General features: G+C 38.8%; 1 protein-coding gene across 6 annotated transcripts in view; it reads left to right on the forward strand.

Moving 5' to 3' along the window:
* The window catches only part of BMPR1B (bone morphogenetic protein receptor type 1B), a 236,618-nt gene extending 224,056 nt beyond the window's left edge, over window positions 1–12,562 (forward strand). For all 6 annotated transcript variants that reach the window (XM_019614786.2, XM_031553114.1, XM_019614788.2 and 3 more), the window contains 5 exons: window positions 3,482–3,674; window positions 4,090–4,387; window positions 6,670–6,845; window positions 8,503–8,633; window positions 9,701–12,562. In XM_019614786.2, the coding sequence (XP_019470331.1) occupies window positions 3,482–3,674; window positions 4,090–4,387; window positions 6,670–6,845; window positions 8,503–8,633; window positions 9,701–9,826 (924 nt within the window). In that variant the 3' untranslated portion in view covers window positions 9,827–12,562. The remainder of the gene's footprint in view (window positions 1–3,481; window positions 3,675–4,089; window positions 4,388–6,669; window positions 6,846–8,502; window positions 8,634–9,700) is intronic.
* Window positions 12,563–13,396: the final 834 nt, after the last annotated feature.

The raw sequence follows: 13,396 nt of genomic DNA on the forward strand, positions 1-13,396 counted from the left end.
AGAAAAAAAAAAAAGGCAAGCTGACAAATGCATGTTGTGAATGGTTCTGAGCATAGAAAAGCCATGCTCATCTTCCTCAGTTGAGGAAAAACTCCATCATTTACATTTAGGCTTTAGAAAAGCTCTGTCATGGAAAGAAATGGATCATACTTAATATCAAGGACCATTCCTGATGATAGTTTCCAATTTATTTGGCTGTAAGGGTCTCTTAATGTTATTGTCTTGCTTTTTTGTATGCCTTCCGCATCAAGGTCTTGTTCTGCACTTATAGCTACTTGTTATAGAGACAGAATTTGGGCTTGATGATTTTGATGAACAATTTCAACCTAGCTGTTTCTATAGCTCTCTAAGAAATACTGTAATTAGAGCAAACACAAGGAACTTGGTCTTTTCCTCTGAGAGGATGTGTTCCTAGCAGCCCACATGGGTAGCAGGTGGCCTGGTCAATCTCGTTGTTCATGGCATAATACTTCATCCAAAGGATGCCTTGGGACAAGAAAGCAGGAAAAAAGACAAACTAGTTATGACAGTTAGTGCTTTATACTTTCTTCCATCTTGGTGAGCCTCAGCTGGTTGAAGGTGGGATCTGTGGTCTTACTGCTGTCCCTAGCTCTCTCTTTGCCTATGAAAACCTGCATTTTTCTTTGACTTTCCCTTTAAATAGTCATTTTCTGTGGAAGAGAAGAAAAATAAGAGCTACTGTGAAACTTGCCCATAATAATAAATGTTTGTTGCACTTCCCAGAACAGCTACAACCACTACATGCTCACTGGAAGTACACAGCTTAGCACCTCTGGGCCCATGCCTGAAAGAAACATATAGGAAGTGCCTAGCAATAATGCTCTAGACTAGAAGAATTTGTTTTCAACTGCTTAATTTTTTATTCAAGGAATGAAACATCCAAAGCTATTATTTCAGGAACATAACCCACACATTTATTTCAAAATGTAAGTTTATGATAAACAGTATTGTCTTCCTCCTATGCAGAAAATTTATTCCAGTGAGTACAGGTATTACACCAAAAATAAGCATTAACCAAGATTTTATCTGGATTTTGACATTCAGCAAGCATTCTTTTCCTGGGCTGTTTGACAGAAAAGTTTGCTGCAGGTCAAATGCTGCCAATCAAATTTTTAAACCAAGAAAAAGTACAGCAAATTGTAACTAAAAAGCTTTGAGCCAATAAGCTCAGGTACAATCAAGTCTGCACAAGCAAGCAGAACCCCACTGCCCAACATAAGACGTTTATGCAAAGCTAATGCCTTGGTGAACCCACATTCAAAACCAGGGAAGGAGGTAAAATGCTGAGTACATAAATGAGAGAGAAATCAGAGTTCCCTCTCTGCCTTTTTGTGTATGTTTTTTTTTCTACTATCTCTTCCAATGGATTTTACTTTTCAATAGACTGCACCTCATCCTCAGGAATGAACCCCTCTGTTCAAAATGTTGAAATTACAAAAAGTTTGCTTGTCTGAATTTTAGTCTGCATTAGATGGAGACATTTAGCTAAAGATCAGAAAAGCAGAATGCAGGAGTTAGAAATAGTTGGCAGTTGGATTGATTGCAGTCAAGGAAAGGAATGGGACACAGGGAGCTGGTTGGTCACACAACTCAAGCAGCAAAACAAAATCTAGAAATAAGTAAAGAAAATCACTGTAAACAATTTGCATGGATACGTCGTCCAGTATACTTATAGAATTAGTTCATCTAGCATTTTTGATTAACTGCTTTGTTCTAAAAATCATAATCAGATTCAAGAAAGGGCTAAATTCCTTAAAATAATATAAATTGTTCACAGTAAATCATCTGACTAGTTCTAGCAAAAGCAAACCAAGTTAAGGCCCTCACATAGTATTCTGCCGCCTGAAAACCCATAACAGAGATGTGTTTTTCATTTTCTTAATGTAATATAACAAGGAACTTTTCATCATTAAGTATTGTAATTTCATGTACTTTATGATACCATTACATATATTTGCACAAATTGAGTTATTTGGCTTAACAGCATTATTGTTCAGGATACATTTTTAAAATGGGCGGAATAGAAAGCAACAATGCTAAAATGACATTACAAAATGTTAAAGCAAAATTCCAATGTAATGTAACTATTGTTCAATCATTATATAAGAGTATAAAGGAGAGTGAATCAATTTTAAAAATTCAGCCTGATCTGTTTTTGGCTTTCACTGATGTTAATAAAAGAATGGCACTGCAGCCATCTTGGAACCCTCGTTACATGTTGCAGGGCTTAAAAATTGGGATTGTATGTAAATTGGAACAGAAGAAAGCTGGAACTTTTGAAATAGCTTTGCATAAATGTCATTCTATATTTTTCTTCTTTGAATTGTCTAACATGAAAAACAGTAATTTATTTACAAAACAAATGGCCATACACCTTACTTAATAGCTTTTGAATTCATCTTGTGACATGCAGTCATACTTCAGAAGGATTGTGGCAGTCCTGCTCTGCATTACCAGATTGACAGTTTCAATGGTCATTCCAGGGATAGCGAAGGAAGCAAAGGATCTTAAAATCAGGGTTTGATCATTTTTGTTAGCCAGGGTTGCAGAAATTCTTAAGATTATGATTTCATAGAGATTCAGATTTGTTGCATTAAGCTTCTCAGGAATTGTGTATGGGTGGTGGCAAAACCTAGAGACCTCAACATGACTCTTATCCAGATTTTACCCATAGTCTGAGCCAGATGAAAAACCCTAGAATAAAATGAGATTGCAAAATCTTGTAAAATACTACAAAACCAAAAATCGTTAGCTGTGGTGACATCTTAATGTCCTGTTACATTAAGGAGAGGCTGAGTCAACCATGAACACCAGTGGGTCGTGTAGCAGCATCTAAAGTTTTCTTCTATGAGCTTGCAGAAACTCATCATCTTCAGACATGCTCCAATTCTATATTATTCTCCATTTCTCCGAGACTTTTTGTCATCATAAATGTTCATTAAATGTAGAATCAGCCCATCTACTATGCATAGTCTGTCAATATGTGATGTATAGCTCTACAAAACTGCTAAATAAATGCATTGACCTTCTGCTAGAGCTGGACAAATGCTTTCATTTTTACATCAGTCCCTAGTAAAATGAATGCAGTCACTTGCATCCTAACTGGGTAAGTAATGGTTAAGGCTCCTAATAACAAATTAATATTTTGAAATTATTAGCCATAGGATTTTCAAGGAAGGTCATAGGAAGCTGTTCACAGTAATTTCAGTGATCTTGAGTCTGTCTCAAAGGTGTTGAGTAGGTAAGCCTTTGGAAATGAGATAGGAAGGCTTTTTCTCAGGGACAGGAATGGCCTCACTAGTGCTGTCTCTTGGGGAGAGATGAGGAGCATCCATATGGCAAAATTTTGTTGAAATCTGTTTCGCAACTGCTGCGTATTCTGCTGTTCAGAGAAGGACTGAGATGAAGGCAGAAAATTTCTGCAGAACGAGTTCTCACTGCGAGTCTTGGCATTTTACAGGTTCAAAGGACCATAGCAAAACAGATTCAGATGGTAAAACAGATTGGAAAAGGTCGCTATGGGGAAGTCTGGATGGGAAAGTGGCGTGGCGAAAAGGTAGCTGTCAAAGTGTTTTTTACCACGGAAGAGGCCAGCTGGTTCAGAGAAACAGAAATCTACCAAACTGTCCTGATGAGGCATGAAAATATTCTCGGTGAGTGAAATTAAAGATCATCATTTGATAGTGATGGCTTTCTTAAATTTAATTACTTTATATTCGTCATTGTCTGATGCCCTTTCTTATGTGCTTTGTTACCTGCTGTGCTTTGCAGTTAGTCACCCTGCACTTCTGAAAAGAAAAAAGCTTGAAGGATTACTGTGCAGGTAAAAATAATGGGAATATGGCTATTGCTCGAAAAATCAGACATCTGGCTCTGCCACCTGTGTTTGAGTATCTAGGCTTTCTGAAAATGTGTAAAGGGCTAAAGGTGAGGCATAGCTGCTTGTAAGTAACGTAAAAGAAATTGAGTATGTTGTTAAAATAAAAAATATGGAAGTGGCTGACAGTTCAGACTCCCGAGCAGTCAAAAACGCCTTGAGAAGAATTAACTCGCTATTGCTTTTTTCAGGATTCATTGCAGCAGACATTAAAGGCACAGGCTCTTGGACCCAACTGTATCTCATCACTGACTATCATGAGAATGGCTCCCTTTATGATTATCTGAAATCAACCACCCTGGACACAAAAGGCATGTTAAAACTGGCTTACTCCTCCGTTAGTGGCTTGTGCCACCTACATACGGAGATCTTCAGTACCCAAGGCAAACCAGCTATTGCACACCGTGATCTAAAAAGTAAGAACATCCTGGTGAAAAAGAATGGAACCTGCTGTATAGCAGATTTGGGCTTGGCTGTTAAATTTATTAGGTGAGTAGAGCTAAGCAGGGTGAGGGAAAGTTGGGTAAGAGCCACATGCTGGTTGTGTTGTATGCATGAGTTTGCATGTGGGAGCAAGCACCTGTGTCTTGTGTGCATCGATTCCATGCAGTGCTCACCCGTAAGTGAGCTGCAGCTGCTTGGGTGAGTGTTGCATAAGCACATACTCCAGGTGTAGAAACAGTTGCTTTCCAGTAATTGTGCACATCCGTTGCATTTGTGTAAACATTCAGTTTTCATCACTGAATGCTCAGTATCAACCTGCATATTACTACCCTGTGTTAAAAGGACTTTGCACAGACAGGTTGAATTCACGTGAGTAAACTTGTCACTGAAGCTTTCAGCTTATCTGATAACTAAATAATTCATAGATAACTTATATAGAATAATACTAATCATTTGCACATGTTGCTAATTGGGATTTATTGAAAAGCACCCCATTTGGGCTGTGTTTTGTTTCATTTCCAACAAATCAAATTGCTAAAGTACAGATTTGATTTTTGAAATGGCTTTTAAATTTGATTTTTAAAAATGGTTATGTGTTTAAACAACTTAGAAGGAGCAGACAAGTAGGACTTGCTTGCTCCAGGGATTCATAAAGAAGTCATTTCTCTCTGACAGCTGCTTGCTCTGCTCACAACGAGCCTGAGCTCAGCGCTGGTCCCAATGGAGATGTGTGTTACGAATGCTCTGATTTTTCCAAGCACAGAAATGTGGCCATAGACTGAAGGTTTCCATTTCAGAGGTCAGCTTTGAAACTAGGCTCCCTTAAGTATGTATGTATAAGAAAATCTCTACAGATCTTGAGGTGAAATTATTCAGAATGTAAGAAAAGATGGTTTAATGTGCCCTTCTCACTAGCAACTTATCTGCCAGCTTTCTTGGTGAGGTCTTCCCTTTATGAAGCTGACATTTCTGTAGGAGATGAGAAATGAACAATTTTATACTGGGGAGCAGGGGCCTGGAAAACAATAAGTAAGGAAATACCCTGTTCACTGTAAAAGTTTCAGGGAAGAAATTCATCCTTTGTAGGCATACTTTACCTGACAGATACAGGGCAGCATACTGCTTAGGTCTGAACTGAGAACTGGGAAAGACCAAGTGTCTCTATAAAAGATGAGTTATGTAACTCTCATTATCTGAATGGAGTTTAGTTTGCATAGCTTGTTTTCATAAAGAATCCTTCCTTAGCATTTCCCAGGCAACAACCAGAAAAAAAGTGGTTGAATGGGATGTGTTGCATTGAAAATAATGAGTTCAGTAAAGCTTTTTGCTTTTCTCATTTTATTCAAAATCTGGTGAGATAGCGCAGGTCACTAGATTTATGTTAGTTCTTGGAGGGATACACAAATGCAACCACCATATGTATGATTTAATGACTGTGTAGGTGACTGGTTGTATCTCAGGTCTGGCTTTTATGTGTCATTTTCATACTTGTAGGTAAAGAAAATTACAGTTGTGTGATTATTCTCTGAGATTTTGATGTATCTGTCACATTTAAAAGATTCAGATTTTGAAGGTGAGGAAAAGGAAACAGACCTTTCTAAATAAGCCTCAGTGTATGCCTGACACTAAACTTTTGAACACTTTAAAATTGCTACAGTCAAATCTTAAGTAATAATGAAAAAAAAAATAAAAATCCAGTCACACATTTGCTGGGTGTTTGCTTCCTGTTAGAAACACATTGTCTCTTTGGTCGGTGTGTGAGATGTGACGCCTTTGGTTAGATTTTTTTACACATTTCCATCTGTGTGTTTGTACTCTGTGATATGTAGAGGCTGAGAGAGATCAAGCATAATGCATGCACAAAACATAGACTCTTCTTTGCAGACCTGATTTTCTATAGCTAAATGATGCTGCTGGAGCTATTTAGTGTCCTCCAATAATTACTTAGACTAAAGCATTATGTGGTGGAGTATGTTAAGAAAATAGCATTTAATGAAGATTTGATTGTTATCACCAGCATTAGAGTTCAGTCTAATGCTAATGAAATTTCACAAATGTTACAGCATCCCTGTTGAGTCTTATCTCCGTTGTGGTTCTGCATTTGGATGCTTAATACTGCCTGAGGCAAGTCAGCCTTTTAGGAAGAGTTGTGTTCACACTAAGAGGCTTTCTTTGTAAGATTTGTTCCATTAAGATTACGCACTACTTTTGACCTTGTTTGAGAGTGGATGTGGTCTGAATTTACTACTTCTCCCCTCTCAGTTATGTTCTTTTCAATCTACTTTTATAGCATATTTGATGCCTTTTTTTACTTCTCTTTACTTTAGTGATACAAATGAGGTAGACATCCCTCCAAACACTCGCGTGGGAACGAAACGCTATATGCCTCCTGAGGTGCTGGATGAAAGCTTGAACAGAAATCACTTTCAGTCCTACATCATGGCTGATATGTACAGTTTTGGACTCATCCTTTGGGAGATAGCCAGGAGATGTGTGTCAGGAGGTAAATGACAGTGGTACCTATTTCATAGTTGGAAATTTGCTTTTAATTGTGTCAGTGAATGCTATGATTTGATTATAAGCCCTAATGTTCCATTACAACCTTTTCCCTCTTTATTATTTTAATGTAATAAATACATGGATAAACCTTGCATGTAATCCTCTTAATTTCTCTTTTCTACTTGAAACTTACTTTAAAGCATCTGTCAATGCTACTGTGAGAGGAAAGATTTGTACTGTATTTTAGTGGCTTGTTTGAAGGCAGCAGATGCTTGCACTGTGGAAGGAGTTTGGGACTAATCTTAGTGCTTTTTCTAAAGACAACACATTTTTTCTGGACTGGAGGCATTCAGCTATTTTAGCAGCGAGAATATAGTGAATTTTTCTTTTTGTTAGAGTTAAATATAAGAAGAAAGATAAACAGTTTGGGAGGATGCAGCACTGCTATTTAAAATAAATAATCTATTTACAAGGCAAGTAGAAAAAAAAACAGGAGGAAGTGGCACTTATTACATCATTTGTTGTACCAGTCATGTGCCTCATTTCCTTCTGGTATTGGGCATTCAAGCATGAGGAGAGTGATGAAGCAATGCAGCCAGCTGCAGCTTTAGGGTGAAGAACCCTTCTTGTCTGCATAGGCCATGTGTGCTTTCTGCACATATTGTTCAGTGTAGTACAGAAATGATGGCTGTTATTACCTCTATTTTGCCACTGAGGAGAGTTAAATGCAGAGAAATGACTTGGCAGCAGTTACACACCAGATTGGTGGTGAGTAAAGAGCAGAGCACATCTCTTGGGCCTGCGTTACCTTCGCCAGACTTTATTGATTTTTAAAGCCTCGCAGTGTTGTGCTGAATGCTTGCTGTGGGCTCACCTGAGAGGAGCTGAATTTCACCGGTGAGCAATGTGATCCCTGTATTTGCACACTGGTAGAGTAAACTGCAGTGATGTTGCATACAGTCTGTAATGATATTGTCATCGCTTCTGTGCAGAAAGAATGCTTTGCCATTTCCTGAAAAAGCAGGTATTTAATACGTGCCAGATCCACTGATATGAGGTAAACCTAATTCAGAGTTCATTATCTGCATAATTGCTCCGATAAGAGCCCATTGCTAAGAAATTATTCTTTTTTATCATGACTTATTTGAGCTTGCTAGAGTGGACAACAATGATGGAAACTGTCTCACTTGGCAAGTAGCTAATGATTACGTTGGAGCTTCACTGTAACATGAACTTTCACGGTGAAGTCCTTTTTAGAAGTGCATTTAATTGTTAACCACTAGGGGTATTTTCTCAGCCAATTGTGCTTATGCTATCTTTGTTTTAACTCGGAGAAAATCCATTTCAGAAGAAGGAATGGCTGGGATTAGAGGAAGCAGTGGATGAGTAATAGATATGGAGTGTTGGATATGCATGTCCCGCTGCCCTACACCAGATAAGAATGGCAAGGGTTAATAAAATAAGTTTGTCCTGCAGTGAGCTAGCTCTTCTTTCATTGCAATGCATTCATGAAACTGAAGCAGGAAAGGCCAAAATGGAATGATAGTAAGACTAAGTGGACAAAGCTTGGAGCATGGCAGAGGGCAGCACTGTGCGGTCAACAACAAGAGACTAGTGGGAAATGTCTTCTTCAGTGATGTGCAGCTGCTGTTTTCTTTCAGGAATAGTGGAAGAATACCAGCTCCCATATCACGACCTTGTGCCTAGTGACCCCTCCTATGAGGACATGCGGGAGATTGTGTGCATCAAAAGACTACGTCCTTCTTTCCCCAACAGATGGAGCAGCGATGAGGTACCATCCTTTAAAACACAGCTTTGTTGCTTAACAGGGCATGGGCTTGAATTCTTAATACTTTTAAGCAGAATGAGTAAATGACACTGACCTAATTCTGTGTTGTTTTGAGTAAGGGGGAACTTCGCTACTGGTGCAACCAGGCTTAGGAAGGAAAGTGATGTTCTCAGAGATGCCCACTGAAGCTGCAGGTGTAGAAAGTCTCAAAGGGTGCTGCTTGTCAACCAGATCACATACTGACAGCAGGCTGTATGTGGACCTTTCTAATCTCTATTTCCTAGTGCTGAGTGCACTGATGACATACGTGGTGTACTGGCTGCAATTTCAGTAGCTACTGGTACAAGGAATGTGATTCCTATGGCTTTTACCTTAAAAAAATAATGAAAATCAGATTTGTTCTATGTAGTCAAAATCAAGTCAGCATACAGCTTTTCTGTGATCACAGATGTACAGTCCTGAAAACCTGATTTTAGCATCATTTAACATTAGCATTAGTGTGTGATATTGTATTTCATACTTAAGGTATTAATATGCAGTGCTAGCACTACATCCAGACTGCACAGAAGAGCAGCCGTTGTGTCTTACAGGAGAAGCACTTCTTTGCATTGTAGTAAGGAGGTCTACTGATGCAGCCTTTCAAAAGAGATGTAGGACTCAGAGTTCTTTCCAGAGTCGAATCTCGATGTAAGGGGAGTGGAGGAGAACCTGAACAGTCCCAACCGAGAGTCTGTAATGAAGCAACATTGTTCTGGTGGAGTCAGAAACAAACCGTTGATGTACCAAACTTACTGACTGCAAAAGCGATTATATGAGGGGGTCATTAATCACATTAATTGGTACAGCTTCATGCTATAAAGTCTTCTTTAGTCACAGAGGACAGCTGTCATTTGGGAGCAGCACCCTTTAGATGAATTTTTGGAAGGCAGATGAACGTTGAAGGCTGAGTGGTCCTTTTGAAAGCCAGCATCTATGTTTGTTGGCTGCCTTAGAAAAGACTCACTTCCCTTTAGTTGGCCACCAGCTGCAGTCTCATCTTCCACTGATTTCCCTTCCGTTTCCCCTCACAGTGCCTGCGGCAGATGGGGAAGCTCATGATGGAGTGCTGGGCCCATAACCCTGCATCCCGGCTCACAGCCCTACGAGTCAAGAAAACACTTGCCAAAATGTCAGAGTCTCAGGACATTAAGCTCTGATGAAGCAAAAACAGCTCCTTCTCATGAAGACCGATGGAAACAGACTTTCTTTTGCAGGCAGAAGTCATAGAGAGGTGCTGATAAGTACCCTGACTGCAATCGTATTTAAGAGCAACTTTGTTTGACAGCTTTGAGGAGACTGTTCTTAGCAAAATCAGCTGAATTTTGGCATGCAAGGCTCGGAGAGGCTTATCTGCCCTTGTTTACACAGGGATATACAGTTTTAGTAACTGGTTTAAAATTACGCATGTTGCTTTCCATGAAAGCCACTTATTATTTTATTATTACTATTGTTATTATTATTATTTTGATTGTTTTAAAAGATACTGCTTTAAATTTTATGAAAATAAAATCTTTGGTTAGAAGTTAAAAAGATGTATATTGTTACATTAAAAAAAAAAGGATGAAACTGTGCTGATGATGTAAGCGAAGCAACTTTCTCATTTATAATGAAACTCTTGCACTCCAGCATTTAGAAAAAGAGAGGATCTGAGCATCTTGGGGAAGCTGCAGTGGAAATCATCCTGAAAGCCACTTCCCTGGCATCGTCCCACAGCCCTGTGCACGTTGGGGATTTTCCTGCTGCAGACAGAGCCTGGTTACATCCCTACTGTCATAGATATGGGAGGCAGAATTCTTGTGGGTGCCTGCCCCTAGGGAGGTTGCATCTCATTTAGGATCACCCGAAGCTGTTAGGACACAGCTCCAGCGTGATGCTGCAACACCTCATGTCAGCTTTCATCTCAGTGAGGGGCTGGTTCTTAGCGTTCATCCCAAAGCCCCTCTTCACTCCTACCATCACCAGGCACCAGCTGGAATGCTGCAGCAGGTATACATTTAAGACCGTACTTTTAGGGCACCAGACGTTGATGAACATTTTGACATGAAATTATGACTATTTTTGATGGCTTCTCAGCAGCCTTGAAGCCTGCACACTAGCGAGAGTTTCCATCGCCAAGCTGAGACTGCGTAGCATCTCACTGGTAAGAGTTTTTAGAAGAGAAGAGCCTCAGGAAACACAGTTATCTTTCTCCCTTCCTCCATCCTACAGCTGCAGCAATTACTGCAATGTAAAAACTGAAGAGGGAATGAGAGGCAACAGGACAACAAAATTTTCCCTATGAAGTATTTTTTTATGGACAGGTCTCTGTTCTTCATCAGATTATCAAAGCTGAGCTGTATGGGAGCTACCATTTTACACTTTATTTTTTTTATTTTTTTGTCCTCCTGTGTCCTGTTTCACGTGGTAGTGTTCAGTTTAATTTTGGAATAGATCCTTACAAATACTGCTTTGATTATGCTAAAACTATTTCAGAAGTAAAATAATTGCCATGTTGGATTTATCCTTAGCATTTATGCAATGCTTATTTTTTTTTTCCTTTTTGGACAAAACTGATTTATTTGTGGTAGGTAGGTAAGTATAATTGGGGTTTACCTTCAAGGATCCCTGAAGGTATTTCTGGTTTGAAAAATTACCATTTAATTCTTTCAAGCTAATGGAGAAAAATGTGTGAGGTTCAAGAGAAACAGCGAGACTTGCATGATTATAGGTGTTAAAGTTTAATCAGAGGATTTTCATTAATTAGAGTGGTTGGGTTTTTTTTTTATTTTTTCTGTTTTGTTTTGTTTTGTTTTTGCTTTGCAGTTTCCCTGCCTGTACCCAAAAATACCAAGCAACACAAAAAGAAAATCTCTGCAAATTAACAGTAAGCCAAATCCTGCCCCAGAGGGGGAATGCTGGTTTGCACTGTCTTTAATAAATAGAATACTTGCATCAATGAGGCCTTAGTTTGCTGCTCTCTTTGAGTGCTTTTATTGAAGATTTGTGGACAAAAATAGTACCTTTTTGTCTTAGAGACTTGACTCATAGGGTTTCCATTAATTTTCATTAATTCATTTTACCTTTTGCCTTTGTGCCCTTTCCCTTATGAAACAAACCCAATCTCAAAAGGGCTTGGATTTCTTTGCCCAGATAAAGAGAAGGGGAAATGCTAATGGCCAGGGTTGGTCCCGCTATGGCTGGTGAGGGGGCAAAACTCATGGAAATAGGGATGTTGTTCTGATTTTCATAACAGTAGGTGGTGGACTTGGTTGGTCCCACACATGGCTCTTGCAAGTCCAGTCCTTGCAGGTCCTGGGTGAGCAGACACGCAGCAGGAAGCCTCTCTCCTGCTCTGTTGTATTTTCCTCAAATACAGGTTTTTTGTTTTTTTTTTGTTTTTTTTTGTTTTTAACTTTTATGATGATTTATTTCTCCGGAAGTGTTTTGGAGGGGGTTTTGCTGGCTGGTGCCTCCTGCCAATGGTTTAGTGGACACAATGGCTCTCCAAGACATATGCTGTCAGTGTGCTGTGAACTTATTTTTTTTCAGTCCAGAAGAAATCTGAAATACTGGTTGATAGGTTCCATGAAGTGTCTATGTTAAGTGTTCAAGTTAATGTTTAGGGCTTTATATATATATACACACACACAGCTGGGTATCTGGAATAACTTCAGTATGTGGGTTGAGAGTAAAATATTATGGATGGCAAAGCACTAAATAAAACATAATATTTATTTATGAAAATGCATAACTGACAAATCACTGGAACGGTGCTATTTAGGAAAATAAATATATGTATATGTGTATATATAGATGAGGAGACACACACCTGAGAAAGCAGAGGGTCTGCGTTTATGTGAGTAACTGCTCATTTTCTTCTTAGACCCAAAAGGCTGGACTTTCCCCCTCAAATCTCCTACCCACTATAATCAATGACACTATAAAGGTGTATTCCTAAAACCTGAAAATGGCTTAAGGCAAGCTTGGATGTCATTTCTTTTAGCGCAATGACATTTGAGTTGCTGGCTGTAAGGTTGACTTTATGCAATACTCCAGATGAAGTTATTACAGTTTTAAGGTGCCCAGTGACACACATTAGTACATTTATTTTACCAATTATAGACTTTTAATGGCACTTCCAGATTTGGTAGTTTCACAGTGCGCATTGATTGGGCTTGGAAGTTGGTGGTAAAATTAATTGGGGTTTTAATGCCCTCAGGTTTGGTAATCCAGTTTTCTAATGGGGAAAGTTTAGTTTAGTCACTTACTGGCATAACAAGATGGCATAGGGAGACAAAGGAAAAAAAAATACAACAAAGAGAAAGAGAGAGATGCCATCTAGCAACTGCTATCCTTTCTCTAGCACAGAATTATTTCTATTAAAGAAAAGGTTGATGATGTAAAGACTAAGAAACTAATTTGCGTTCTTTTTTGAGAACCAGTGCCTTATTAAACCTGTAAATACTGTAACTAGAAACCTAGGGAACACACTGTCCTGTTGTATTTGTTCAAATTGTATATGGATGTTTTAACGTTCCCCAAATAAAATTGTTTCCATCTCCCCATGAAATAGATTGCTTTTATTTCTGTTTACTTTTCATGCATTTGAGAAGCACTACCTTTTGGTTTTGTTTTACTGGTTAGATTGTTTTGACCATGACACAATTTATTTATTTATTTATATAAAGATTTTTCCATGGCAAGGAAGTTAACAGAAAGATATTGTGTGTGTTTCCACTGGCTTTATA

Source organism: Meleagris gallopavo, chromosome 4 (genome assembly GCF_000146605.3).
Source record: "Meleagris gallopavo isolate NT-WF06-2002-E0010 breed Aviagen turkey brand Nicholas breeding stock chromosome 4, Turkey_5.1, whole genome shotgun sequence".
NCBI lineage: Eukaryota > Metazoa > Chordata > Aves > Galliformes > Phasianidae > Meleagris > Meleagris gallopavo.